Raw genomic sequence first — 27,082 nt, forward strand, 5'->3', positions numbered from 1 at the left:
AACATACAGCAAGCGACTATGAAACTCTGGGTGGGGAGCTGAAGGGCCTTGGGGCACTGGGGTGGGGAGCCATGAGGTTCAGGTGAGAGAGAGAATGAGGAAAGAGAAAGAGAGGGGGCGAGAAGCCATGCATTTGCATTCAGTAAAATGGATCCTCTTGAATCAAATCAATCTGATTTGAAAAGATGTGACCTGATCCTCCTGAAACTGCATGTTTTCTTCATTCCTCTCCACCCCACCCCACCCCCAGTCAAATCAAACATCACCATCTGTTTCCAATGGCTGAACTGTAAAAATCAAGGATTGGGTCAATTTCCAGAGTTGCAATGGTAGAAAGATATAGACAAAAATCATGGATTTCTATGGATCCACATATTTTTTACAAGTGATCTGTTGGTTTTGATTGGCTTAAAGAAAAATTCCCTGGATCCCTAGATCCAGATGCGAGGCAAACATGCTCTGATAAGAGAGCCCCAGAAGTGGTTTTAAATCACAAAACATGCAACTTAGTAAAGCATGGAAATATAGGCTGTTAGACCTTTTATTTCTATTTATTTATTTATTTATTAAATATGCATACTGCCCTTCATCTGAAGATCTCAGGGCAGTTCACAGCATAGAAACACAAAACAAAAAGACATAATATAAAGAAGAACAAGAACAAAACAAACCCAGAATCACCCTCCCACAATTTTATGATAAGTATACAGTACATTTAATCTCAAACTTGTTAAAAGTCAGATTCATGTGTTTTCCTATACAGCGGCAAGAAAACACAGATAGAAAGACATAATTACAGAACTTGGAGAAAAGGTTTTTAAGCACGTGGTCTGGGCTTGGAGCACTTAGCCCAATGTCTTCTCTGGTTGGATTCACATGGTGGAAGGAAGTGGACAACAAGAATTTGCTGACCCTTCACCACTCAGTGAGAGGGGCTTTGACCTAGGCAAGCTCTGGCAAAACAGCTCACTCTATGCTTTTAACCCTTTCATGCATTAACTAGAGCTAAGCATGCGGGTTACATGAGACTAAATTTCCCACAGGATCTCCTCAAAACCACCCTCAAATCATAGGTCGCATGTCCACAGATGTTTTGTTGGTGTCTTTTTGTTATTCAATCTAAAACTCTGTGAGCAAAGGTGGATTTAGGGCAGTGCGAGTGGCGGGTTGCACCAGGCGCACAGGCAAGGAGCGTGCCTTCTCAAAGGCAAGCCCAGTAAGATGGCAAATGGCTTCGGAAAGGAGGCGTGAGGCCTCTGACAGGGTCCCAGAGTCCTCCTATCTCCTTCTCAAAGCTGCAAGGGCTGGTGGGGGGAGGGTGACAAATGGTCCTGCACAAGCTGGCAAAATACCAAGGTTCGCCCCTGCTGTGAGGAAATGTGCCTATGTTTTGTTGGTCGCTTTTCAATAAAGTCAATGAGCAGTATTCCAATCTGGACACAGCCACTTGGCAGTTGCATTCAGCTGAGCGGCACCCTGCCATGAACCTAGAGGGATAGTATCAGCGTGCTTCCTGTTCCTCCTGTTGTCATTACAATGCGACACATTCGGACACATTCACCACAACTCAATCCAGAAATGACTGGATTTCACAGATAGGAGAAATAATATTCTGAGTCACTCATCAGTGAGGCCAGTCCAATCACTAAGCCGACCTCCCTTGTCCCATCTGCCTTTATCATGCCTGACCAGCTCACCACCACCACATTCCCTGGATTATTAGCAATCCACACCTTGCCTGGGTGTGTTTTTCTCAAGCATGTGTGAAGGACCTCAGAACCTCCCATTTATGCAGATATTTCTCCAGAAAACAAACTTCAAGTGAGTCGGGTGCCAACATTTTCTTCCGTCAGTGCTCTTTAAAAAAAAAAAGAGGTGTGTTTGCTTTGGCACGTTAGTTCACCCAGAACAGTGATGCAAGGGAGGCGTTTCCATGCTTCCCTTCTCCCATGTCTGCATAAATTCGGGGATGTGAGTCCACTCCAGGCATTGGAAGGGAACACAGCTGTAGGTGTCATTTCTCACCAAGAAGAGTTTCCCACCAACTGAGAAGCCAAAATGGTAAGTGACGCTATTTTTTTTGTCCCGCTGTTGATCTGTCTTGGATTGGATAAAAAGGTGTGAAAGGGTTTACTAGAGAGGCAGATTTATGCAAAGAGCAGTCAAAATTACAAGGATGAGGCTTTTGAGAAGTTCCTTGCCTTCTCTGACACCTGATCCATCTAGAATGCACCTCTTTCTCCTTCTTGACCCATTAGCCGCCACTGCAGCTTTCTTTAGAGGCCAGGAAAAGGGATAGAGCAAACTATATTCAAATCAAATTAAAACAATTCTTTTCAAAGATAGTTTAAAAGACTCTTCTTAAAAACCTAAAAATTCCCTTAAAAGAATCAAGTCTTCAAAAAAGTTATATGATCTAAGAAAGTATTTAAAAGAATCCTTCCAAAGGAATTTAAAAATTATAATGTAGCCCCTTAGAGACCAGCTGAGTAGTTTTAGGTATAAGCCAAGATACCTTTAGGGACACTGGTGGCGCTGTGGTCTAAACCACTGAGACTGGGGCTTGCCAATCGGAAAGTCAGCGGTTCGAATCCATGCGACGGGGTGAGCTCCCGTTGCTCGGTCCCAGCTCCTGCCAACCTAGCAGTTCGAAAGCATATACCGCTCCGGTGAGAAGTTAAACGGCGTTTCCGTGCGCTGCTCTGCTTTCGGTGTTCTGTTGCGCCAGAAGCAGCTTAGTCATGCTGGAAACATGACCCGGGAAAACTGTCTGCGGACAAACATTGGCTCCCTCGGCCAGTAAAGCGAGATGAGCGCCGCAACCCCAGAGTCGTTCGTGACTGGACTTCACTGTCAGGGGTCCTTTACCTTTACCTTTAAGATACCTGAAGAAGTGTGCGTGCACATGAAAGCTTACACACATGAAAGCTCTAAATATAAGTATGTGATAACACCACCTTGAACGATTTGTGTCTCTCTTTTGCAGAAAATCCTCTTGAGCCTGATTGCCTTCTCTTTCACACTTGCCTTGTGTCAGGGGAGATACTGCAAGTATAGCCCGCACAAAGCAGAGATTAAAGATGGTAGGTAAACAACAACAACAACAACAACAATGTAATGTTGTCAAGCAGCCTATTCATTTAGCCAAATAATTATTTAATGTTTGGGAAATGTGTTCCTGACTAAAGATGAGGGGGAAATGCACCCCATTCATTTTTTAGCATACACCTACCAAATGTGCTCCAATGCAGCTACTCTTCCAAATTTACACTTCTCTGGATATTGTGATGCTGCTCAGAGTCTAAAATGACCTAATGCTGCTCCCGTCTCATCTTCTCCTTGATGAGTCCCTGGTTAAGCTCTTGTTTTTATTATGTATTTTGTGTTTTTTATATTGTATTTTTATGTTGTGAACTGCCCTGAGGATGCCATATAAATAGTAATAATAATAACTGATAGAAATTGAAAGGGACAGATTCCCCCACGCACAGGGCATCCCTATTCACTCCCCACCCTGTTTTAAGCTTGGAACCAGCCTCTGCAGACGCCATCAGGAGACTTCATGGCCGCAGTATAAGCAAGACAGGTGCCCGGGCTCAGCAACCAGGACCCCTAAGAATAAAGGTGGCAAAGCTCCCCACTACACTTCTCTCCATGCCAGGATACGCTCCACCTATTACATGTTCGCGTATCAGGCTGCTGTCAGTAGCATAGGAGGAGCTGGAGAAGTGGGAAATTTGCAGTCACTGTACTTCTCTTGCGCAGTCTTTGCATTGTGCTGAAAGAGCAGCTTCTGACTGCATGAGCTGTTTGGGGACTGGTGTTAAATGTATAGGATTTCTCTCCCTAGGTCAATGGATGCTGCCCACTGAGTGTACTGATTCCTATGATGGGAGCAAGCATCCATTGGGCTCCGAATGGAATACAGCGCAGTGCATGAGATGTACATGTCGTGAAGAAGAGATGAGATGCTGTACCAGGTAGGCCAAAGCCCCAGAATGGCACTCTTTCAAATTATTTTGCCCTGTGCTCTCCGGAAGACCTTCTGCTCAATAAACATTCATGGATGGAATTAGCTGAAGATGGGTGTCCCAAATAATCTATACATTTGAAGATAGGCTGCATAAAATTGTTGCCTACATTTCCTTGAGCCAAACAGTGAATTGATTGATTAATTAAGATATTTATAGACTTTATAGAAAGCAGAGTCATGAAATTTGATCTGGTAAGAAGCACTGAGCATGTCCAGAGTGCCTTTCCAATCATCCGATGACCAGGCATTCGCTGTGTGGAGGCTTGGACCTCAGGATCTCCCTGAGTCCCAGATCCTCTCATCCGGAGACCACCTAGGAGTTGGTGCTGGGGAGAGGGACCCCGATGCACCCAATGGAACAGGATCCCTCCTCTTTCCTGCACCTTCCTATCTCCTGCTGTCTCCCTCCTGCCTGGCCTCTTGGTTTCGCACCAATATTTTGCTACACCCTATTTTGTGCATGGGTTGCAATGTTTTCTAATGGCTTGTTTTTTCGTGGATCGAGCAAACATCTTGCAAAACTGCTTTTCTGCCGGGTAGTTCCAATCATTCTTGGCATGTCCTAAGCGAGCAGGAGAAAGGAGCACCCCTCTTCTTCATAACTCGGGGAAACCTTAGTTTACACATTTTTCTTCTTCTTTTTAGGTACGGTTTAATTGCCGGTATTCGGGGATGTAAAGCAGTGGTAAATCCAAATACATGCGAACATGAATTCTATAAACTGGATGATCCCTCCAAACCCTGTTTCTGAGCTTTACAAATCCCACCCAAATTCCTTTCATGTAAGAGAATCTGAATAAATCAGTCATATGTGCATTTCTGTGTGTATCTGTTGTCTTTGCTTGTTATCACTACTTGCTGAATTTGGTACGTATCATAATGATAGTGATAGACAAGCCTATCTCAGCTCTCAGCAGCTATTTCGATTCTAATGGATTCTTGCATATTGCTTTATTTGATATAAGTTGTTTATTTTAAAGTTACTGTGACTTTTTGTATTGGATCAGATTGTTATTATTAATGTTTGACATTTTATTAAGTTTTTATGTGTGTTGGGAGTCGCCCAGAGTAATAGGCAACATTAATGTAGTGGCTAAATGGCCCATCACAAAGCCATCTGTGGCTACCATCCTCATTAAGTCTACTCAGAAGTAAGTCCAATTGAATTCAGTTGTGGAAACTCCCCGGTAAGTGCAGGTGTGGATTTATCGTTCTTTGGGGCCCTCTTCCTTCACTTAAACAAATATGATTATGTCGACATTGGGGGGGGGGGTGTGAGTCAACAACAATAATATTTCTGGGTTTGCACTGTGATTCCCCTCCCCAAACAACTTGGGAACAATTCCTGTTGAGGGCCAGGCAGGAGGAAAAGGTGGTGATATGCTTCTGAAATACATCCCCCCCCCAAAAAAAATTGAGAACTAGATGGGGAAATACGAAGACAATGCTGCTGCTGCTGATGTTGATGATGCTTTTGTACTGCCTCCCAAGACAACTTGAGAATTATCTGGGGAAAGTTTATAAGAATGCCTCCACACTGGGAACCCCCTTCCCCACAAAATGGGGGGGGGGACTTGGAAGATTCAGGAAAAAGATCGAGACGATTTACATGTTATAATGATTATAATAATGCCTCCAACAACAACAGCTTGGGGGAAATTAGGTAAAAGTAGATCATGGGGCCGATGATGCCTCTGAACTGGGTGGCCTCCCGCAACAGCTTTGCAGCAATCTCTGCTATAAGGCATAGGCAGCAGAAACAAGAAGAGCTTTGCCATATCCTCCCCTCTCTCATATTCCAGTGAGGCACCTCTCAAGTAGCTGCCTGCTTCATATGTCAGCAGGAAAGAAAAGAAACCCAGCAGCCATGGGTTGCTCCCCCTATTTCTTCCTCCAACCCACCCCTGCATTTTCAAAAAGTCCCTCAAGGAGCAACACAAGCAACAGGGAATTCCTGCACTGCTCCGCATCCCAACACACACTTTTTAAATAAAAAAAGTAGCTGCCTGCCTGCAGCTCCATGTGGCTGGCAGGCAGCAAAGCAAAACTAGCAAGTGGCTGGATTCTGCCCTTCTTCCTCCAGCACTACACAGGGTGAGGCATGGCAGATTGATGCAGGAAAATTCAGTATCATATTTTATGTAACAAAAATGAGTCAAATAATTTTTTGCTTTATGCATGACATAACTAATCAATATTATAATAGCAACCAAAAGAACCACTATAGTTAGAAGATAACGAGAATATAATGACTTTAGTAAAAAAAAGGGGGGGTTGTATCATTTTGTCCCACCTACAGGGCACTTTGATACATTGGATGGGGCACTTTGATACAAAGTGTAAATTTTATGAGAATGGTAACTATTTACAAAAATTTAATGAAAAAAACCATTTTTATTGTGAGAGATCATAATCAGCCTTACAATTTGTTACTTAAAATCTAAATAACATATCAAAACTAACAGTGTTTCACACATATCATAGACTTTATGGCAGGTTTCTTAACAAAACATCAAAACTTATATTAATCTTTCATCAAACACCTAACCATTTAAAAAAAACTTTGAAAAAAAACTTAAAGTATAAGAACTCACATTAGATAGTAAAAAATAGTAATTTAAACAAAATACTTATAAGAAATAAGATAATCAAGATAATTACTTAATGTTTAGTTTCTATTGCACATTATATCCACTGAAGTCAATAGAAAAAGTATAAAGAATGATGTTCAAGATGTGCCCTTGGGGAAATTGCAACTGCAAAACAACATCCTTGAAATCAACGCTTGCCTTAGCTTCTACAGTGGGGAAGACAAACATACAAGATCCTGGGTTTTTCCTGAGATACGACACTTGAAAATCGGTCATATTATATTTAGAGATGACTTTGGCCACGTTTTTCTTTTCAAATTTAATGAGTATGAAATCTCCAACATTTATATTTTCAGGACTGGGAACATCAAAATTTATATCCTCTTCTTCTGGAAAACAGAATAACTAGTTTAGAGATTTCATGCAAACTTGTATATTGGGGCACTATTGTACACTAGCAGGGCACTTTTATACATATCAATGTCTTATTGTATCAAAGAGCCCCAAAGGACATTTTCAAAAAACTAACACTTATCAATAAAACCACTGAACTTATTTAAAAACCATGTGTAATCCTGATTACTGAGTGGAATAACTTACCTTTGGTATTTTTGAATTTTAACTAAACAACGTACAACAGCATTGGAACACTTTTACATTTCATGTAATTTCTTAGGTGGCCACGCTAAAAACATACCTAGTCCCGTCAAACACCAACAGCTAACTGGTGGGTGGTGCGGTCGCAACTGTTGTACTCACACCTGTATAGACAAGTTTTAGTGATGTCACGACATGAATAATGTTTCTCAAAATTGAAAGATTGTTGGTGTATCAATGTGCCCCGTCTCACCCTATACACACACTTTCAAACAAAAAACCAAAAAACCACTCCTCCGTGGCCAGAGCAGCTGCCTGGCAAAGCAAGGAGGAGGGAAACAGCCCCTGACATGTCTGCTCCCTCCATTCCAAAAAGACCCCCACTTCATAACTTTCTTCCTAGAAGAGTCAGAGACTCACCTTTTAAAATTTATTCATTTGTTTATTTTTATTATATTTGTATACTGCCCTCCACCCAAAGATCTCAGGACGGTTGACAGCAAAAAAATACAAAATACATTCACGAAATACATACTAAAAACAGGAAGAGAAAAACAAAAGAAGAACACCTCTCCCACCCACTGGACCTCTTGGGGAGGAGACACATGAAGAAGGTCCTCAGAAGATGATTGCAAGGTCCTGCTTTGGGGAATCAGATCCCTCCCACGTTGGCAGCCAAGAGGCAGAGAAACGATGAAAGTTCTTACCAAGCAATATGTTCAATAATTCACAAAGAGTGACAGAGGAATGCTGCCTCCCCAAATAATGGCATTGCTCCAAGTCAAGTCCCATCCCCTCCAAGTCTCCCCTATTCCACGTCACTCCTGCATCGGGTAGTTTCAGCTTTCTGCCTCTGAGCTCTCTGTTCTACTACCCTCAATGCCCACCTGGCCCTGGAAGGGGGGCTGGTCAGGAATCCTTTCCAAGGACACTGAGTCTGTCAGCTGTCTCTCCCCTGGTGCTGCTGCTTCTTCCTGCTCTTCTTCTCCCAATATTTCCCAGCTTCTGCCCTCTGCAGCCTCTCAACTATGCCCTTCTGCAAACCACTGTTCTAAATCTATACTGCCCTCCTGTTCTCAGGAAGGTTCAGGAGAAGGAGGGGGGTCCCCACCATTCCTCCTCAGTCCAGCCCCTGACCCAGTAGAAGAGAGTCAGTCCTTGGTATTGTGATCCTGAGCCATTTAAGGCTGGCAGGCAGCAACACAAGCAACAGGCAATTCCTGCACTCCTCTCTATCCGAACAAACACTTTAAAAAGGGAGGAAAGTAGCTGCCTGCCACTGCTGCATGTGGCTGGCAGCAAAACTGAACAATTAGAACAGCGAGTGGGTGGATTCCGCATTTCTTCCTCCAGCACGACATAGAGTAGAGTTTGGATTTGGATTTGATATCCCGCTTCATCACTACCCAAAGGAGTCTCAAAGCGGCTAACATTCTCCTTTCCCTTCCTCCCCCACAACAAACACTCTGTGAGGTGAGTGGGGCTGAATGACTTCAAAGAAGTGTGACTAGCCCAAGGTCACCCAGCAGCTGCATGTGGAGGAGCAGGGATGCGAACCCGGTTCCCCAGATTACGAGTCTACCGCTCTTCACCACTACACCACACAGGCTCTCATATATATCCCTTTCCAAAAACTCCTCTATGGCTAGAGCAGCTACCTGGCCAGGAGGGGGCAAACAAGCCCTGCCACTCCTCCCTGCTTTTAAAAAGCCCCTGCCTACAAGAAATTGTCTCCTGCCCCTTCCGTGGGCAACAAAGGCAAATGGGAATGATACCTTTTAGGTCTCCCACTTTTTCAGAAAGTTCTTCCACAGGCAGCCCAAGCAGGGGAAGGGAAATGGCCTCAACACTTTTGGATGATGCAAAAGTTTGTCCAGGCTTCCAACAGAGTTGCCCCTCCTGCAAACCGTAGGAAGGGAAAGCAAAGAAGCTGTGATCCTACTTATGCTAATGGTAAGACATGCTGGACAATTTCTCTTCTCCCTGGAGAAATTCAATGAAATCCCACTTTCTCTGCCCACAAATAGGCCGGAGGAGTTTTAAAGACGGTTGCTCAAAGCTGTGTTTCAAATATTCCTCAAGAGGCTTCTGTTTGCCATTCTTCAAAAAGAACACAAACTGAAGTCTGAAGCAAACATTTTCTTCTCGTTAACTTTTTTCTTTTTCTTTTACACATTACTACACCAGAACTGCAACATGACGGAGGCAGTCTCCTCAGCTTCATCTCTGGCCCCATATTTGCATACATTTGGGAGGCAGATTCCCTGGAGTCACTTGCAAGGAACAGCCTCTGGAGAAGCAGCTGTGTCTTGCCTGGAAGAATTTCTTCATTGAAAAGCCAGGATGGTAAGCAGAATTGTAATAATAATATTAATAATAATAATAATAATAATAATAATAATAATATGCCATCCATCTGGGTGGTCCCAGCCACTCTGAGCTGCTTACAACAAATTGTGGTGTTATGTGCTAGTGTATCCAACAGTTTCTTGCAATTGGATCTTGTAAAATGCTGGAAAGGGTGCAGAGGGAAGGCAGATCTACAGGGATCAGCAGAGAAAGAAGAAGGTGCCTGAACATTTCTCTGTCCTCTTTGACCTTTGGACCATCTATCTGCTGTGCTTGCTGACCTTTCATGGTTTCCTGATGGTTTCTTTGGAGCTTTGCAGAGGATTGCAGTTGTTTTTTTTAATGAAACCTAGATTTTAGAAGTAGGCTTGTGAAAACCTTTACAAATCAAGTTAACTAGCTTAACATTTCTGATTGCAGAATTCATTTTTTCTTGGGGGGAGGGGTCACAAACATCCCCAACAGAGATTCTGACTATTTCGAAGTGGTAATTCTGTGCCATTTTTAAAAAATGCTCAGTCTCTCGGTGTTAGCCTCAATGCAAGTTTGCAGGTGCTTGTGCCAATGTCCATCCCTCCACGATTCCAACCATACAAGGGGTACAGAGGACAGGGGCCTAGCCAGGATTTATTTTAAGGGGCAGGTTTTTCGTTGGGGGTGGGGCAAAACCGAGTTATCTGTGATGCAATTGGTTAGTTAGGTTTGGGGGGCAGTTGCTCCCCTAGCATCTCCCTGGCTGTGCCCATGACAATGGAGACAGTCTAGCTGTCCCTGGTCCTACAAGTGCAACCCCTATAACTGGCCCCATTGCTCCCCGTGCATTGGGGTTGGGCTCCTTTGCAATGGGGAGCCTTTCCTCCTTATGTGGGGTGATCCCCACGTGATTTTGAAGCCTGAGCTTCCATAATCCTACATCATTGCGAGAATCAACACAGATTGGGAAGGATGATTTGAGAATCCTTGCCACTGTATTTACATACATAAATACAGCTGAGGCTTTCTTTGGAGTTTTGCTTTCTAATATCCCCAGCAGGAAGAATTCTGGCCTCTTGGGAAAGGTCAGTTCATTCCCCCCCCCCATTATGTATCATGTCCCAAAAGGCCTTGGTCTTCCTTCAGATCCGCCGCATGTGATAAAATGACCCCTCACAGTTCTTGCGTTTCCAACATTTGTTTGATACATTCTTGTACATTTGAGCTAGTTCTTTGTAGATAGAAACCATCTGTACATCTTATTTGCTCACTAAGTTTCATGTTTTGTTGAACTTTTTAAGCTTACATGCATTTTCCTGAAAGCTCAATAGATCTCTGTATAGAACCCATTCAGGCTGCATGTTTATGCACACAGGACTCTGTTGGTGATAGTCATGGGGTGTGTGTGTGTGTGGGTGTGTGTGTGTGTTCCAGAAGCTTTTTATTTCTCCTCCTCATCTCCAGCAGACTCCTCCTTAGATAATGGTTAAGAACATCATCTTTAAGCACTTTGACTTTGTCAAACCACAGGTATGAATGCCACCCTTAAAGGTAAAGGTAAAGGGACCCCTGACCATTAGGTCCAGTCGTGTCTGACTCTGGGGTTGTGGCGCTCATCTCACTTTAATGGCCAACAGAGCCGGCGTACAGCTTCTGGCGAACTAGAGCAGCGCACAGAACCGCCGTTTACCTTCCCGCCAGAGCGGTACCTATTTACTTATTTATACAGTTTCTTCGGTATAAACTGTATGACTAATGGCTTCACGAAAGCGTATAATGTATATGAGCACTGATAAGTATTATAAGATTTATTTCTAACGTAGGATTTCTTAACATTCCAGCTGACGAAGAATTAGCGAAACAGGGCCTTGTCCTGGAATTTATTTCAACTGGAATTTGTTTCAATACTACAATAATAAAAGTGTTTGAAGACTTTAAAACTAATTTCCCGCCTGGCCAGAGTTCTTGGATTCTTTTTTTTTGACTTATGATCGAAGCATGGCAACATCTTCTTTTCTTGCCAGAAGCCCCTGACCATAAGGTTGCTAAAGATACCCAATTTTTTCAGAAACATGCAACAACTTGTTTTTCTTACTAAAAGGTCCCTAGCCTCATGATTTCTAAAGAAACAACACCCTACAGAATGTTTAGCCACAGCTATTTTGAAATAGCAATAGCAACCTACGCCCTAGCTTCTATAGTCCTATAGCCTTGTGACCTTAATAAATAATTTTAAAAGCATTTTTTATTTTGTGAAAGCAATCTGAAAAGACAACCTATATATATTTCTCACAGCCAGGGAGGAATTTTTCCTGCGGATCAATTGGCCGGTCCACTGGCTTTTGCTTGTCTCATAGCAAATGTCACAACTTTGGCAGATGACTGACTGCAGAGGCAGAACAGTGACTGGTCGTCAATGGAAGTCCTCTCCTCCTCCATGAATTTGTCCAGTCCTCTGGTGGCCATCCCTGCCTCCCCGGGGGAGGGGAGCAAGTTCCCTAGTTTAACTAGATCATGTGTGACTATATTTCATTCACACGAATGGCCGTGGTGTAACACAACAACAGATCTCATTGGTCCATGTCATCACTCCCTCATGCTTTATGCTCACTCATGCTTCTCTTCCCCCCTGAAAATTGTGTTCTTATATTCCACTCCAAATCTCATCAATTTCCTCCCATGATTTTCCAGGTTAATAGGGCTGGAAATGGATTTTTTCTGTTATCAAATAACACAGAAATGATTGCTAGACATGTGTTATTAAAAAAGGTAAAGGAACCCTGACAGTTAAATCCATTTGCAAACGACTCTGGGGTTGTGGCGCTCATCTCACATTACAGGCCAAGGGAGCTGATGTTTGTCCGCAGACAGTTTTTCCGGGTCATGTGGCCGGCATGACTAAGCCGCTTCTGGCGAACCAGAGCAGCGCACCGAAACGCCATTTACCTTCCCGCCGGAGCAGTACCTATTTATCTACTTGCACTTTGATGTGCTTTCAAACTGCTAGGTAGGCAGGAGCTGGGACCGAACAACGGGAGCTCACCCTGTCGCCGGGATTCGAACTGCGACCTTCTGATCGGCAAGCCCAAGATGCTCAGTGGTTCAGACCCACAGACATTAATTTTTTTGGAAGTGGCATTTACATCAAATATGCTGTGGAAATTAACATTTGGGGGGATGTTGGGGGAAATGAAATAAACTGCTATGGACTTCCAGTTGATCACGGAGCCGCCATCAGTCGCAGGTCCATTCAGTGGAGCGGACCTGAGCGTGTCAGAGACGGGGGAAGCCGCTCCAGCGCAGCAGACCCCCTGAAGAACCCCAAATCGAGCGTTTTGGGGGCATGGTAGTCCAGCGGGTGCCGAAAGTGGGCTCCTCCCTCCCCGGTAAGGCTCTGTTTTGAGCCCCTGAGAGCGAGGGAGTTGGGGCCCAGGCACATCGGACCCAACGCTTTCTCTGACGGCGCAAAGCTGCAAGACCGAGGGGATTAAGCGCTCAATTCTTCCAAAGAAATGGATAAATGAATGTCTTTCCCTCGGCATTTGTCAGGGGTAGATACCAGAACATTCCCAGAAACAAGAGATACTGCAGGTGTTCCCTGAATGTCCCGGATATAGTAGAGCATATTCTCTTTCATTGCCCACTGTACAGTAGGCTGCGTGAACGTGTACTGTTCCCCCTCCTGAGTGGTTTGAAACCACAGCACGGTGGAAGCGCTGGATTCTGTCTGTCTGACATTGACCAAAGGGTGACTGCGGGGGTAGCCGAGTATTTGGCAGCAGTGCCCCAAGGAGTAGCTTAACAGGAAGAAATCCCAGATTACATACACACAAACATATATATATATACACACAATCGGCATATGTACCCAACTGTCGTCTTTTTGCATATATCTTAAGGTCTTTGTATGTGACTCTCTTTCTCGCGGTTTTACTTGTAAAATGCCTAATAAAGGTTTGATAAGTGTGTGGATAAATTTAAGGATTACATTGGCTTTAAAGTTAGAAGTAATTGGCTAAGGGTGGAGATTTAAATACGGAAGTCGGTCTCCCCCATCGAGAGAATTCAGAAGCTGGAGAGATGATTAGGAAGTTTTAAATTCCCAAAGATTAGACTTGCAAAAACTCGCTGCGGACTGGGGGAAATCCCCCTGTGAACTGGAGTCGGGAGCCTGGAGGGATCAGCGAGTTATTTTGGAAGTTATAAAATGAAGGAATTTGGTTATCTCTTATCGAAGTTCTGGACTGCCTACAGTAATGAGAATATATCTACGATATCGGAATAACAAGACCGGCCAATGTTTATCGCATAAAGGGATATATGAAAGAAAAAAGAATTGAAATATTAACTGCGCAACCAGTTTGGTTATGATTGTTGCTTTTGAAAGTAAAGTGAGATAGACGGCGCCATTTCCTGTGCTGCAACCCTGGCTGTGCCCTTGAAATTTGAGGCGAGAAAGGTGCCTACAGACATAACAACACCTGGTTCTGTTGACTTTCAAAAGGGATTTTTGGAACCGTTATGGGAAATTAGAAATGGGATACAACAGAAGACAATGCTAATAGAAAGAATAAAACAGAATTCTTTGGACATTGTAACAAGAATGGATACATTAGAATATGAAAAGAAGAATGTGGAACATTCAGTTGGCCTGGAGACGGAGGATTTTAAAGAACTACGGACTGTTCCCTCAGTGAGAGGGAGGGAACATGACTTGTGTTTAGGACGGAAGGACTTGAAAAAAGAACTAAGGAATAACGTTGCTCTCTGAGAGAGACAGAGAGAGAGAGAGAGAGAGAGAGAGAGAGAGAGAGAGAGAGAGAGAGAGAGGTTTATATAAGGAGCAAGTTCCAGGGGAAGTGAAGGTGGTTAAAGGTTTGGAAAGTGAAAATGTTGGCGGCAGACACTTTGATGCAGTTGGAGAGGTGGGGGGGGGGAGGCAGCGGGAGGGAAGGAGGGAGCTGTGGATGCCAGGATGGGTTAGAGGGGGTGTGGGATAAGCAGCAATAAGGGTTATGATATTTTAAATTGGGTAAAAAGGACTGAAACAGGATCGCTGTATGGAATTTGCTGAAATGTCTGGGGGTCCCTGAGTCCAGGGGAGGGGGATTAGAATTAGAAGAAATTGTTAGAAGAAAATGCAATGGTTAAATTTACGGATATTTTTGGGAAGTAATCTAGGCTAAGGGGTGTACTATAAGATAAAGGGATGAAAATATATAAGGTTTGGAATACGATTTAAGATATAAAATGAAAATTGCTCAAGATGGATTAAAAGAGGGACCCAATGAGGGGGGAACTGAGGAAGTCTATATAAACAATGTCAATTAAGGTATGTTATTGAAAATAAGTGTTAATTGTTTCAAAATGTGGAAAATCAATTAAATTTTTAAAAATATTAAAAATGAAATGAACTGCTATGTGAATGCAACTACAAAGAGACTGAAATGTCTTTCATAGTGCTTTAAATGTATGGTTTTTCTTACGTTTTCATTTTTTAAGATGAAGGAAACAGAATTGAAGGGCAGAGACTTTCCTGGGTGATTCCCCCCCCACACACACACCTTTTGTCCTTCTTTTTCAGAAAGTCCTGCTGAGCGTCATCGTCGTCTGTTTCTCACTGGCCTTGTGCAATGGAATGTGCTCAATAGGTAATGTTGCCAAAGCCCATTCACCATTATTTCATGCTACAAACATGTTTCTGGTTGTGGCAGACTGAGGTTGTGGGTATAGCCATACTATAGACTTAGTTCATGATTGTACCAGCTAAATGGCTTCCAGTGCAGAATCCTGGGAACCGTAGATCCCAAGTACCTTCCCGTCAGAACAATATTTTGTTGAATTTGTCTAAGGAGGGGGATCCTGTTAAACCAGAATAAAGACCACAGTGTCGATTGAGTCTATCCTATCATAAGGTGGATGGAGAATTAAAAATATGTGCTGTGCTCAGTGGCGGAGCTTCATGCTCCGGCACCAGGGGATGGAGAGCAGGCAGGGGCGGGGCTGGCGCATGTCCTAGAGGCGGGCATGCCGCCTGCAGGTGTGGGGCGCCCAGCGCAGGCGGGAGGGCAGCTGCGATGGCAAACCCCCCCCCCCCGCACTCCTCCTCCTCCGCCAGTGGCTGTGCTGTGCTCCCTTGAACAACGACTCCTGTTCAGGAAGGCACTTCAGCGACATCCTTCAGTTTCTGCACATGGACGTATGGGAATACAGGAAGCTGTTTTATACAGAGTCAGACCCAACTCAGTATTGTGGCTCTTAATGACAGTTCTCAGGCCACCTTAAAAATGTGGAGGATTCGACCGCATGTAAGTCAGGTGCTCTGCCTTTGATCTAGGACTTCATCACTTATTTATTTAAATATAATTATATATCGCTTAGTACTTTAAATAGTCTTTTAAGTAGTTTACAAAATACCAAATTCTCAGTGCCAGATTACCAAATAGGCAGCGTAGACACTGGCCTATGAGCCCCATGCCTTTAAGGGGTCCTGCGACAACAGATCAAAATAGTATTGATTTGAAAGACATTTACACTCAAGCGTTCTTAGTTCGGAGAGGTGCAAGCCACCCTCTTTGCCGACTGTCACAGGATTTTCTACGCACACACCCAGTCTGTAGGGCACACCCATTGGGGGAGTTTGTGAATGGACTTTGCTATGGTTTACTCAGTCACCGTATTTGGGCCAGGGAGGAATGTTCTCTTGCAAGCAAACTGACCGGCTTGCAGGTTTTTGCTTGCCTCATAGCAACTGTCACAGATTGGGTGGATAAAGCATTGGACTGGATCCGCCATTAGAGGGGTCCAGGAGGGGTGACTCTGTGCAGGAGTCCACTGGGGGACCAATAGGCCAATACACCTCTCCCCAAAGCAGCCTGTGCAGGGTCATAGCACCCAATCCATGTGGGGGGTGACTCCCCAGCACAGGGTTGACCTCACTGGGTTCCTATCAAGTAGCATGTGGGTTGTGTGATGCTGGACGCATGCCCAATGCCTTAGCCAAACCTACAGTTACGTGCAATCAATAAAGCTGTGGCCTAATTCAACCTAATACCAGTTTCCTGTGTCCATTATTTTGGCTCTCCCTCAACCAGCTGCAGATATCATGCGCTTGTCATGTGGATATGGTGCAAACCAAATCTGACAGATGCACCCATCCCTATCAGTCATTATATTGCAGATTCATAAGTGCATGTTGTGGCAGTGTCCAAGATAAACCACTGATTTCAGGGGCTGCACTTTGCTGATATTTGGTGTTTTGGGCACAACTGCAGATAAAACTAAAAGGGATTTTCTTCTTCTTCATAGACCCAAATGTGACTCCATCTGGGTGTGTTGATGAGTTTGATGGGAAGAAACATCCATTTTGGACTACATGGAATACGGCTGAGTGCATGGAGTGTCACTGCCATCCAAGTGAGATGCGCTGCTGTGCCAGGTACAGAGTTATTTACCACTTTGAATGTGTTGTCCCCAAAACAGCAGCAGCAGCAGCAGCTGCCTCTTTACCTGCAGAGGAGGAAAACGGATGAGAGCAGATAGAGTCTAGAGGCAGCTGGAGGCTCTCACTTGTGTTGTAATGCCACACAGTTCCTCAAATGGCTGGTGCAAATTAAGATAAGTTCACTTATCTTAATTAGTCAGGAATAATCAGATGCATCAGTATAAAATGGAGGACACCTGGCTTGCCAGTAGTGCATAGGAAATGGATCTAGGGGTCTTAGTAGACCACATGAGGAAGACTGGTGTATGTTTAAACTGCAAAAGTGGAGACTGAGAGGAGATATGATAGCCATCTTCAAATATCTAAAGGACTGTCACACGGAAGATGGAATAAGCTTGTTTTCTGGAGGGTAGGACTCATTCCAATGGAGTCAAGTTACAAGAAATGAGATTCTGACTGAACATCAGGAAGAATTTTCTGCCAGTAAGAGCTGTTTGACAGTGGAAAAATCTCCCTCAGGAGGACTCTCCTTCCTTGGAGGTTTTTAAGCAGAAGTTGGGTGGCCATCTGCAATGGATGCTTTAGCTGAGATTCCTGCATTGCAGGGGGTTGGACTAGATGACCCTTGGAGTTCCTTTCAACTTTACAATTCTATGATTCTATGTGTGCTTTTTTCCAGATATGGTGGCATTGTACACATTGGGGGATGCACAGCAGTTGTTGATCCCCAAACATGCGAATACAGATACCATAAGCAAGACGACCCCTCCAAGCCATGTCCTATGCCTTAACAAACCTGTTTTTTTGCTCCTGTCATACATGAGGACTGGAATACTACTGAGGAGTTACACACCCCTCTGTCTCTGATCTTTAAAATAAAATAACAAAAAATAAAATCCATAGCTAATGAAAGGACATCTTTATTTCCACTGAGTGAAACAGAGAGGGGCCTCTGCTGACTGGGGGCTCTGTTGGCATAACCCTTTCTTTTGCAGTAACCAACCCTGACCCCACTTTAACCAAGGTCAGGTGTGGGGCCTTCAGCCTGGGGGGCGGGGCTGCCAAATGTCTTCCTCCTCACTGTCTAGCCCCGTCAAGAGCAGGCAACCTCCCAGCCATCCAGTCTAGGCAACCACCCATTAACAGTGCCTCAGATCTGAATTGACTAATAGTTTTCATCACAGTTAGTTGAGGTTTCTTTTGTGCCAAGATAAGTTGGATGATAGCAGCATCTGACCAGCTTCAGAAATTTTTGATTATTAAGATGAACACCAAATCAAAAACCTCTAGTTAATTACTAATCTGGCTGGAGGCAATTATGAGCTTCACAAAAGCTTCCTTTCCACATATGCCACTAGAGGACGGCTTGGCCTTGGACACAGGAAGCTGCCTCAGATGGTCCATCCACTGGTCCATGTAACCAGGGAATTTTTCAGCCACAACTTAATTCTGGCACCTCTCAGGTGGGCGCCACTGTAAGAGAACAAGGGAGGTGTTAATAGTGAGCTTTGGCACCCCTTTTCTAGAAAAGTAGCAAAGCATATAACTCAGTATTATCTACAGCTGGGGTGGTGAGCCTATGGCCCTCCAAATGTGGTCAGGCTCCAGCTCCCATCAGCCCCATTCAGCATGGCCAATATTCAGAGCAGGAATAGCTCGCCAGATGGGGTGGATCCACTACTATAGATTTTATTGGTACAGTATCCTATTCCAAAATGTGGACTTGCTGGCCAAAAAGAAACCACCGTTGAGAGTGACTCAGCTCTCAGCCTGCGCCTCCAATGTTTTAACAAGAAAAGTGAAAGACTTTCTCCCCAACTGGCCTTCTTGTGCAACCTCCCTGAGAACTTGTTTCCTCAACAAGCAAATAAAATTTAGCTCGCTTTTCCTCTTCTCAACCCTATCTATGAAGTCCCTTCTCTGTTGTATTCTGCAGCCCCACTTTGCACCTGTTTTCACCTTCGCCCTTCCCAGCAGGTCTTGCCCCTATGGAGCAGTTGACAGCACTGAAGGTCCCCACCTTCCACCCTTTCTAAAGCTCCTCCTCTGCTGGGTGTTTCCCAAGCCGTCTCAAGCTGCGCCTGCGCACCTCTGGCCTCTGTTCTGCTCTCCTCATTCTTCTGCACATTCCTGGAGACCAGAGGGGAGGGGAGATTGTCACAGCAGGAGAGGGAGACTCCCTGGCTTCTTCAACAGCCTCTTGACCTCCCTCCTCTGCTTCTCCCCCTCACCGGCTCTCCCTGCTCACCCCCAATCCTCTGGCTCTGAGCCTTCCTCTTGTGGTTTCCTTTGGGGGTTCCCCGGCTGGTGCCTCCCACCACTCCTCATCGCACATCCAGTCCCTGACAGGTGGGGCCCCACCCAAGGCCCTGGGGAGTTAGCAAAAGACAATGCCAGAGCTGGGAAAGGGGAGTTTCAGAGCTGTAGTGGGATTGATATCAGCAGCAGAAGAAAAACAGTTGTGTTTTTGCAAGCAGTTTGCAAGCTGGAGAAGGCGGTAAGGGTGGGAGCTGGGAGTTTGGATCCAAGGAGGAAGCCATGGGGAAAGTAGGGCCTTCTTGGAATGTCATCCTCGAAAACCCTCCATCATAGGTTGTACATGTATGTAAATAAACCATATATCATCAAGACATCACAGCCTCTCATTCCCAAAAGTAATCAGGAGCCCTGGGTAAGCACCAGGAACTCCTGAAATTTCACATTGCTGTGGAGATGGGGGGGGGGTACGTAACAATATTCCACCCTATTTCCTTGCCTCATCCTCCCCCCTCCTTTTTGGAACCCCCTTTGCACCCCCAATTTCACCTTCACCCCTCCTCTCTCCCCCCTCCTTTTTCTCAACTCCTTGCATTCCACGTCAGTTCAACACGGTCATGTCACCCACCGTCTCGGATTTTGATGAAACATGGTGTGCACCCTTCCCTTATGGTTGAAAGACACCTCCTTAAATTTTCCCCTCTATCTCAAACGGTTTTAATTTTATAGCACTTCAAAGTTTCGTGAAATCTGTGTTTCTGTCCCTCTTGAGATCCTTGGCCTTGTGCATTTTATTGTTTTCTCTCCAGTGTGGTGTAGTGGTTAAGAGCGGTGGACTCGTAATCTGGGGAACTGGGTTCGCGTCTCCGCTCCTCCACATGCAGCTGCTGGGTGACCTTGGGCTAGTCACACTTCTCTGAAGTCTCTCAGCCCCACTCACCTCAGAGTGTTTGTTGTGGGGGAGGAAGGGAAAGGAGAATGTTAGCCGCTTTGAGACTCCTTCGGGTAGTGGAAAGCGGGATATCAAATCCAAACTCTTCTTCTTCCATAACCAATGATCAGATCTCTTGGAAATTTTACACAAAGCTCAATAACATGATGAGGATTTCAGGAAAAAATACACCAGCACTCAAAAGATTTCATAAATGCCTTAAAAAATTATAAATGTAGTTTTTTGGGTGGGAAAACTAGATTTAGAAAACCTCAATTTTCAGCATGTGGGCATGATGGAATCAAAAGTTTTTGATGGTGAAAATTATTGCAAAGACATGCTCTTTCCCGACAAAGAATGAATTTTACAGGTTTTTTATGTCTTATGACAAAATTTTACCTTTTTTGGACATTGGGGGGGGGGAATGGCTACTGGGTACAACTTACCTACAATCCATAGCTGTGATAGAAAAAAAATAATGAAACAAACTCATTCATCTTAAAATTTAAACTAATATTAGTTATTATAGGTTTGTTTATTTTTTCCAAAAGTTCAGACTTGTTTTTAGTTTTGGGGTATTTAAAATTATGAAAATTGAAGACTGGAGTAAATTTACGCAATATTTAAAGGATCATTGTAATCAATTAACAACACTAGCAGGATTGTAAAAAGTCTTGTAATTTTTACAATTAGTACCTTTTTACTTTTATTTAAAGATTGAGATAAATTTAAAAAGAAAATGTAGATTTGAAAAATGTATAAATGCGAGGATATATGAGGAATTTTGAAAGCCATGGGTGGGATGGAGGGACGTCGCTAAGCTCAAATGAGCAAAAAATTAATAGAAGGAATAATTTGATTGTACTTGAATATATAATATGGAAATGCAATACAATATTTTTTTTAAAAAAATAAAATTATGAAAATTGGCTATATCGTGAAATCAATAAAAAAAAATTGGTCGGAAACTTTAAATGCTGACAAGCAAAGTAATAAGACATAGCAAGAAGTTAGAAGAAGTTAAAATTATGCATTATATTCAATTATGCAACATTACGCTACATGATCCCCAATTTGTTTTTCAAAATATTATTGCATACAAAGACATGTCTATCTTTAGGGGAGGGGAAGAATGATGTTTGCGTGCCATCTTGAAATAATCGATGCATGGAGACTTTTTAACATTTATCTATATAAAAAAACGTTCCCATTGCGTGAGCGTCTGGCCGCACCTTGCTCCGTAACCGCTGGACCAAATCACATCAAATTTAGGACAAAGCGTAACATGACCATGGGGGAAGGATATAGCATAATAATTTTTTTAAAAAAACACACACCTGTCATGCCTAAAATATAGAATAAAGGCCAAAATAAATGGCCCGCCTATTATACCTCACCAGCAAAAGGAATGAAGACTCCAACAGCATCCAATAGAAAGGCGGATTGCCTGTCGACGTCATCAGACCTGGCCAGAGCAACAATGCCTTTGCCCTCACCTAAAATGGCCGCCGCAGCTTCGCATATGCCGAGGGAAAAAAAAACACGGAGCAGGAGGCATGCCTGACAGGTCGCACTGAGTAAGACCAGCTCTGAGGGGATTGTGTCGCTGGGGTGCGTGATTTTGGGACTGGGTGATTTTGGGACTGGGTGATTTTGGGACTGGGGTAGGGGAGAATGCTCTTTAAGGCTCCAGTGCCCTAACCTAAAATGGCCGCCGCAGCTTCGCATGTAAAATGCAGATCTGGGTTATTTGTGAGGCATAGGAATTAGTTCATCCCCCCCCCCCCCAAAAAAAATATAGTCCGGCCTACCACATGGTCTGAGGGAAAGTGGGCCGGCCCACGGCTGGAAAAGGTTGCTGACTCCTGCTGTAAAGGGACAGGTAAGAATGAAAACAGGAGCTTCCAGAATACTCTTGGGGTCAGGAGAATTTTAAAAAGCAAAATAAAAAAATAAAAAACAACCCACAGGAACGCGAAAGTGGGGGGGGGGCAGAGAGGTGCCAGTGTTCAATGGGAGAAGCCAGTGGGCTTCTCCCTAAGGGCCAGGTGACTGGGCAGTTCCACACCTGGGATTTTCTGTTACAGTAGGAAGGCAAAAACAGGATATACGGAGAGGAGGCAGGCAGAAATTCAACGGGAGAAGCTGTGGGGAGGCATGCGCTTTCTCTTTTACATGTTCCTTTGCCATTTCACAAAATGAGCCACAGCAACGCGTGGCCGGGTCAGCTAGTGTTAAATATATTGAGGTGTAATTCACAATGAGGCAGTTTTATGACAGCTGATACGTTAATAACAATAAGGACAACAATTAAACTAAAGTAAAAAATTACCATAACAGATTATGCTATCATCACAGTTGATTACCTTACAAGTTCCATGTTCCTCCGTTTCTTGGCTGTAGTCTCAGTATCACCTGTAAGTGGGACATGGAATGTGCCCAATGGCACTTGCTCCTTTCCTGCCATGGAGACAGTTTGGAAAACGTTTCACAGAAGATATTGAAGTTTCAGCATTAATGGTTTGTTGGTTTGCTTGCTTGCAGAAGCAACTAAATAGAAATCAAGAAGAGAAAAGGTTTATGGAGGATTGGATAATTTATATAGATTACATGGGAAATTATTATAAACAGACAATTAATTTAGCAGGAGTGTAAGTAAGAACAAGAGATAAGGAGAGTAAAAGAGAAAGGGTTGGGACACTAAGAAGATGCAGAAACGGATGGATTGTGTAACAAGAGCCATGGAAGGAGAGGAAGGGAAGTCCACTAATGTTTGTATCTTGGAAAGTACTGTAAATGAATACGTAATAATTTTGAATTGTATTGGTAATGCAAATACTGTAAATGAAGAAGAAGAAGAAGAAGAAGGAGACTAAATAATATTGATAATGACAATAATCAGCATTTTCCATGGTCTGCAAGCCAGGTGGGGGCTAAGGCCATAGCACTCCTCCAACGGGGAGCCCTCGGGGTACCCCTATTTGATGGAGGTCATAGGGCCCCCTACTGATGGTTTACCCTTAGGTGGTTTACCTTTAGCAAGCTGGAGTGATGTAATTCATTTTCACTCAATGCCTTTGCCAAACCATTCACATCTGCAACCAATAAAGTTGTGGCCTATTAAAACCCATAAAACCCATATGCTGTTGTCTTGTCTGGTTATTCCCCCGTTAGGGAACTGCAGCGTCACGGGGTCTTGGCACGCAAGGGGCTGATGTCAGTGTCCCCCACTTTCAGATCACCCTCTTTCCCAGTTGAGAAAACAAGGTCCAGAGTGTGCCTGAGATTCTCTTTCCTATGTGGAGTAACCTGTTTTGCACTATTTGCTTTGGACTGATGAAGCACTTTGCGAAACCGGACGTGTATCTGGAAAGCAGGTCTTCATCCCCATCTGGGTGGTGGCCTTGATTCGCCTTTTCCATTTACACGGCTTGGAGTTTCCAACTTGAGACCCTTTGAGAAACAGTCCATCTAGTTCGACACCAACAACGGTTTTTGAACTTTCTCCGTTCTCCTATGTGCCACCCTCACCATTGTGGCGGCATGGGGTCATTATCCTGTATTTGGACTCACGCCACTTGTTATATTATTCATCAATCCAATTTGTTCAGATATCGCTGTATTTTTACCCTTTGTTTTCAGTATTTGCACTTGGCACTTTAGCATGCTTGAGAATCTAATGGTTATCAGCTCATTTCTATTCTAGTAGATTTGGTTTTATAGTCCTAGCCAGTTTGTGCTGTTGTTGTTTTTTGTTGTTGTATTATTTTCACCACAATTGATACTTGTGTATATTATTTATTATTATTTATATCCAGAGTGTGACCTGCCACATGCGTTGGGCCAGTGACGTGTTGGGACAACCCCATGGCCATCACGGCAGCCATGAAGTCCTGAGCCTCCCTACAGCCAGTCACCTCAGCATGGATGCAGAAGTCCACCCAAACTAGCAGTCTGGGAGTCCTCAGCACCGCCTTCGAGACCAGCTCAGGCAAGTAGACTGCTCGGCAGCAAGGCGGGTAGTAAACCAGCAGAATCTCTAATCTGTCCCAACTCTTAACTTGTTTTCGACAGTTTTAAATATTTTATTTTTAAGGTGTTACAATTTGCCCTTGGACAAAGAAGGTAAGAAATTGAAATAAGAACAGCAACAACGACTTAGAGGTTTCCTAGGTGGCCTGTAAATTTTCTCAAATAAAATAAAAACAAACAAAACATGGTGACTGGCTCTGTGGGCAAAGGCTGAGGAGAGTTGGCCAGGAGTTGTGGTCCAAAAATTTGGAGGACACCTGATTGGGAAATGTTGACATAAACTTGGCTTTGTGACTTCCCATGAACGCCTGCCAGGAAACAATGTCCTTGTTATTTAAGGACAGACTGCAGGAATTGCAGAATAAACCAGCAAATTATTAGTCAAGATTCTGGTAACACGTCTTATTATCGTCAAAGAGTGCTGTAAAGGGACTTTATTGTATATTATTTTATATTATTTTATTTTATTATCAACACAAATCTCTGAAGCTGATAAGACTCTGCCAGTACCCAACATATCTCAGTAAAAAAAAGAAACCTCACGTAATTGGGATGAAATGTCTTCTTCTGAACAAACCACGTGTGGGAAGGTGGCTGGCTGGGTGTTTTCAGTGTGGCACATGAGCCCACCCAGGCAAGCAGGTCAGGGAAGGTCGTCCCCTTCGGTTGTCCCCTCCTCCCGCTCACTTGAGTATATTTTGCTACTACACAGGGGCGGAGCAAGGGGGCAGGGAGTGGGCCGCCCCGGGTACTGCTCTGGGGGGTGACACTCTGGGGGCAGGCCCCACCCCCGCAATCGACATGGTCGGCGCGGCAACTTTTAAAAGCCTTAAAGGTTGCCACACCACACGGAAGGGGTGCCGGCCGATCGTGCCCGCACGTGTCGTGACGTCAGGGGAAGCACGCTAGGGAGCGGCGCACCGCCCCCCAGGGAGGGGTGACTTCAAGTTTGCCGCCCCGGGCTGCAAGGCAGCTCGCTACGCCTCAGCTACTACATAATCCACAGATTGTGGTCACCAACTTTCACTGCCCCCCCCCCGAGAATTCTTCTCACCAAGAGGGCTTTGCCAACTGAAAACCAGAAAGCCAGAATGTTAAGCAGGATCTTCAAGTCTTCTTAAAGTCCTCTACAGTGCTTTGACTGGGGCTGGATAACAATCCCAGGAAGGCTTCCATCTCAAGGCAGATTCATATCGCTTGCCGTTCAGTTGAGAGTTAACAAGATTAGACTTCCGGCGAGGACGCCATTGCGGGCGGTCGTGGGTCGTTTCGGTAGCGAGACGACCCAGGCCAGCCCGGGGGGTAGGAGCCCCGCTACCGCACAGCAGGGCTCCTTTAAAACCGTGGATCTAGCGTTCCGCGGCTTGGGCACTCCAGCGAGCCCACTGTGGCACCGAACCCTTCTCTCGTGCCCCTTGTAAAAGGGGCGCGGGAGTGGAGGGACAACGGTGCCGGGCTGAGGAGACATGCCCCAACCGGGCTGACGAAGCGGCGGCTGCCGCCGGCACTGAGCGCGTCGTTTTACCTGATCAGGGAAAAAAAGGAGAAACACGGAGGCCGTGAGTACGGGATTAATTGGACTTAAATTTGACAATTGGCACTCCGGGAGGGATGTTAAAAAGGAAGCCCGTTCCTCCCCTTTGTTAAACGGAGAAAATAACATTGTTTCCGATGGTGACTGCTGCTGCAGTAGTGGATACAAAGTTTCGATGGAGTTTTTTGACAAGTGAGACTGATTGAATCCCCTTTAGGGGAACTAAATTGTTGGAAATATTTCTTCTTGAAGTTGCTGGAATGTAATCTTTTCACCCTGACTCTGGGGGAAATGGCGGCGGAAACTTACGGTTAAAGATGGAAAAATACTGAAACTTGATACCCTATGCCTACTTCCACTATGATTGGTTTCGTTTTTAAACTGGCTCTAGATTCAGAATTGACTCATGAACAAAGGATTATTTTTTTGAAGTTAGAATTGCTAAATCAGAAATTAATTTTGCTGAACCAGGATGTTGAGGAGAAGTTATATCCCACAGGAAAGAATTATGAGAATTTGGTTAATTTGGAAGGAAACCTTGGCAGGGAACTTGAGGGAATTTTTGAGAAACAAAGTACAATGACTATGCAACTCCGAGACCAAGGAAAATCCTGTTGGGGTGAGAGACCCAGGATTAGAAAACAACTTATATCCAATTTCTGGGGTGAGAGCCCAGGAATGATGGGGAGAAGATTTGTGAATCTACAACTAGAAGATGACTGGAATTTTGAAATGGAGATGCTGGAAGGTGATGATCCGTGTACCCTGAAGTACCCTGCAAGGACATTTTTGGACTGTGTCTGGACCTGTGGATTTATGGAAAGACAAAGAGAGGACATTCTGGACATTGTTGTTGGAGAGAGATGGAGAAATGTCTGGGGGAGACCCCGAGATGGCGGAGGAAAATGGCTAGAAAAGGGATAGAGTGAGAATATTTAAAATACAACTGGGATGGCCCACCATGGTACCCTGAAGTCATTGTGTTAAGATTTTAAGAATTTGAACTAGTGAAGAGATATGTGAATGTTTAATTAGCAGCAGTTTAAGTGAAATAAGATATAAGATTTGAGTTAAGAAGTAATAAGATTTTGTATTTTTATGCTGTCTACTGCCCTGAGATCTTTGGATGGAGGGCAGTATACAAATATAATAAACATAAATTTTAAAAGGTGAGTCTCTGACTCTTCTAGGAAGAAAGTTATGAAGCATAATGTTCATTTTCTAAGCAATGTCTGTTAAATGAGCCAGCCTGGCCACTCCTGTCTGTCAGGAGTTTCAGCCAAGTCAGGTAAGTGAGTTGTTTGGACACGCAGCAATAGGAGCCTATTAGGGCCCGATTTCT

The 27,082-nt window shown here is 44.2% G+C and overlaps 1 protein-coding gene across 2 annotated transcripts in view; it reads left to right on the forward strand.

The window, feature by feature from the left end:
- The first annotated feature begins 1,902 nt into the window (after positions 1–1,902).
- Positions 1,903–27,082, forward strand: part of LOC117052238 (small serum protein 2-like) — an 87,649-nt gene continuing 62,469 nt past the window's right edge. Inside the window, exons 1-2 of one of the 2 annotated variants that reach the window (XM_033159028.1) lie at positions 1,944–2,061; positions 2,987–3,083. In XM_033159028.1, coding sequence (XP_033014919.1) covers positions 2,059–2,061; positions 2,987–3,083 — 100 coding nt within the window. In that variant the 5' untranslated portion in view covers positions 1,944–2,058. Of the gene's footprint in view, positions 2,062–2,986; positions 3,084–27,082 lie in introns of both variants that reach the window. The other variant, XM_033159030.1, reaches the window with a different exon arrangement.

This window comes from Lacerta agilis, chromosome 8, assembly GCF_009819535.1.
Source record: "Lacerta agilis isolate rLacAgi1 chromosome 8, rLacAgi1.pri, whole genome shotgun sequence".
Lineage (NCBI taxonomy): Eukaryota > Metazoa > Chordata > Lepidosauria > Squamata > Lacertidae > Lacerta > Lacerta agilis.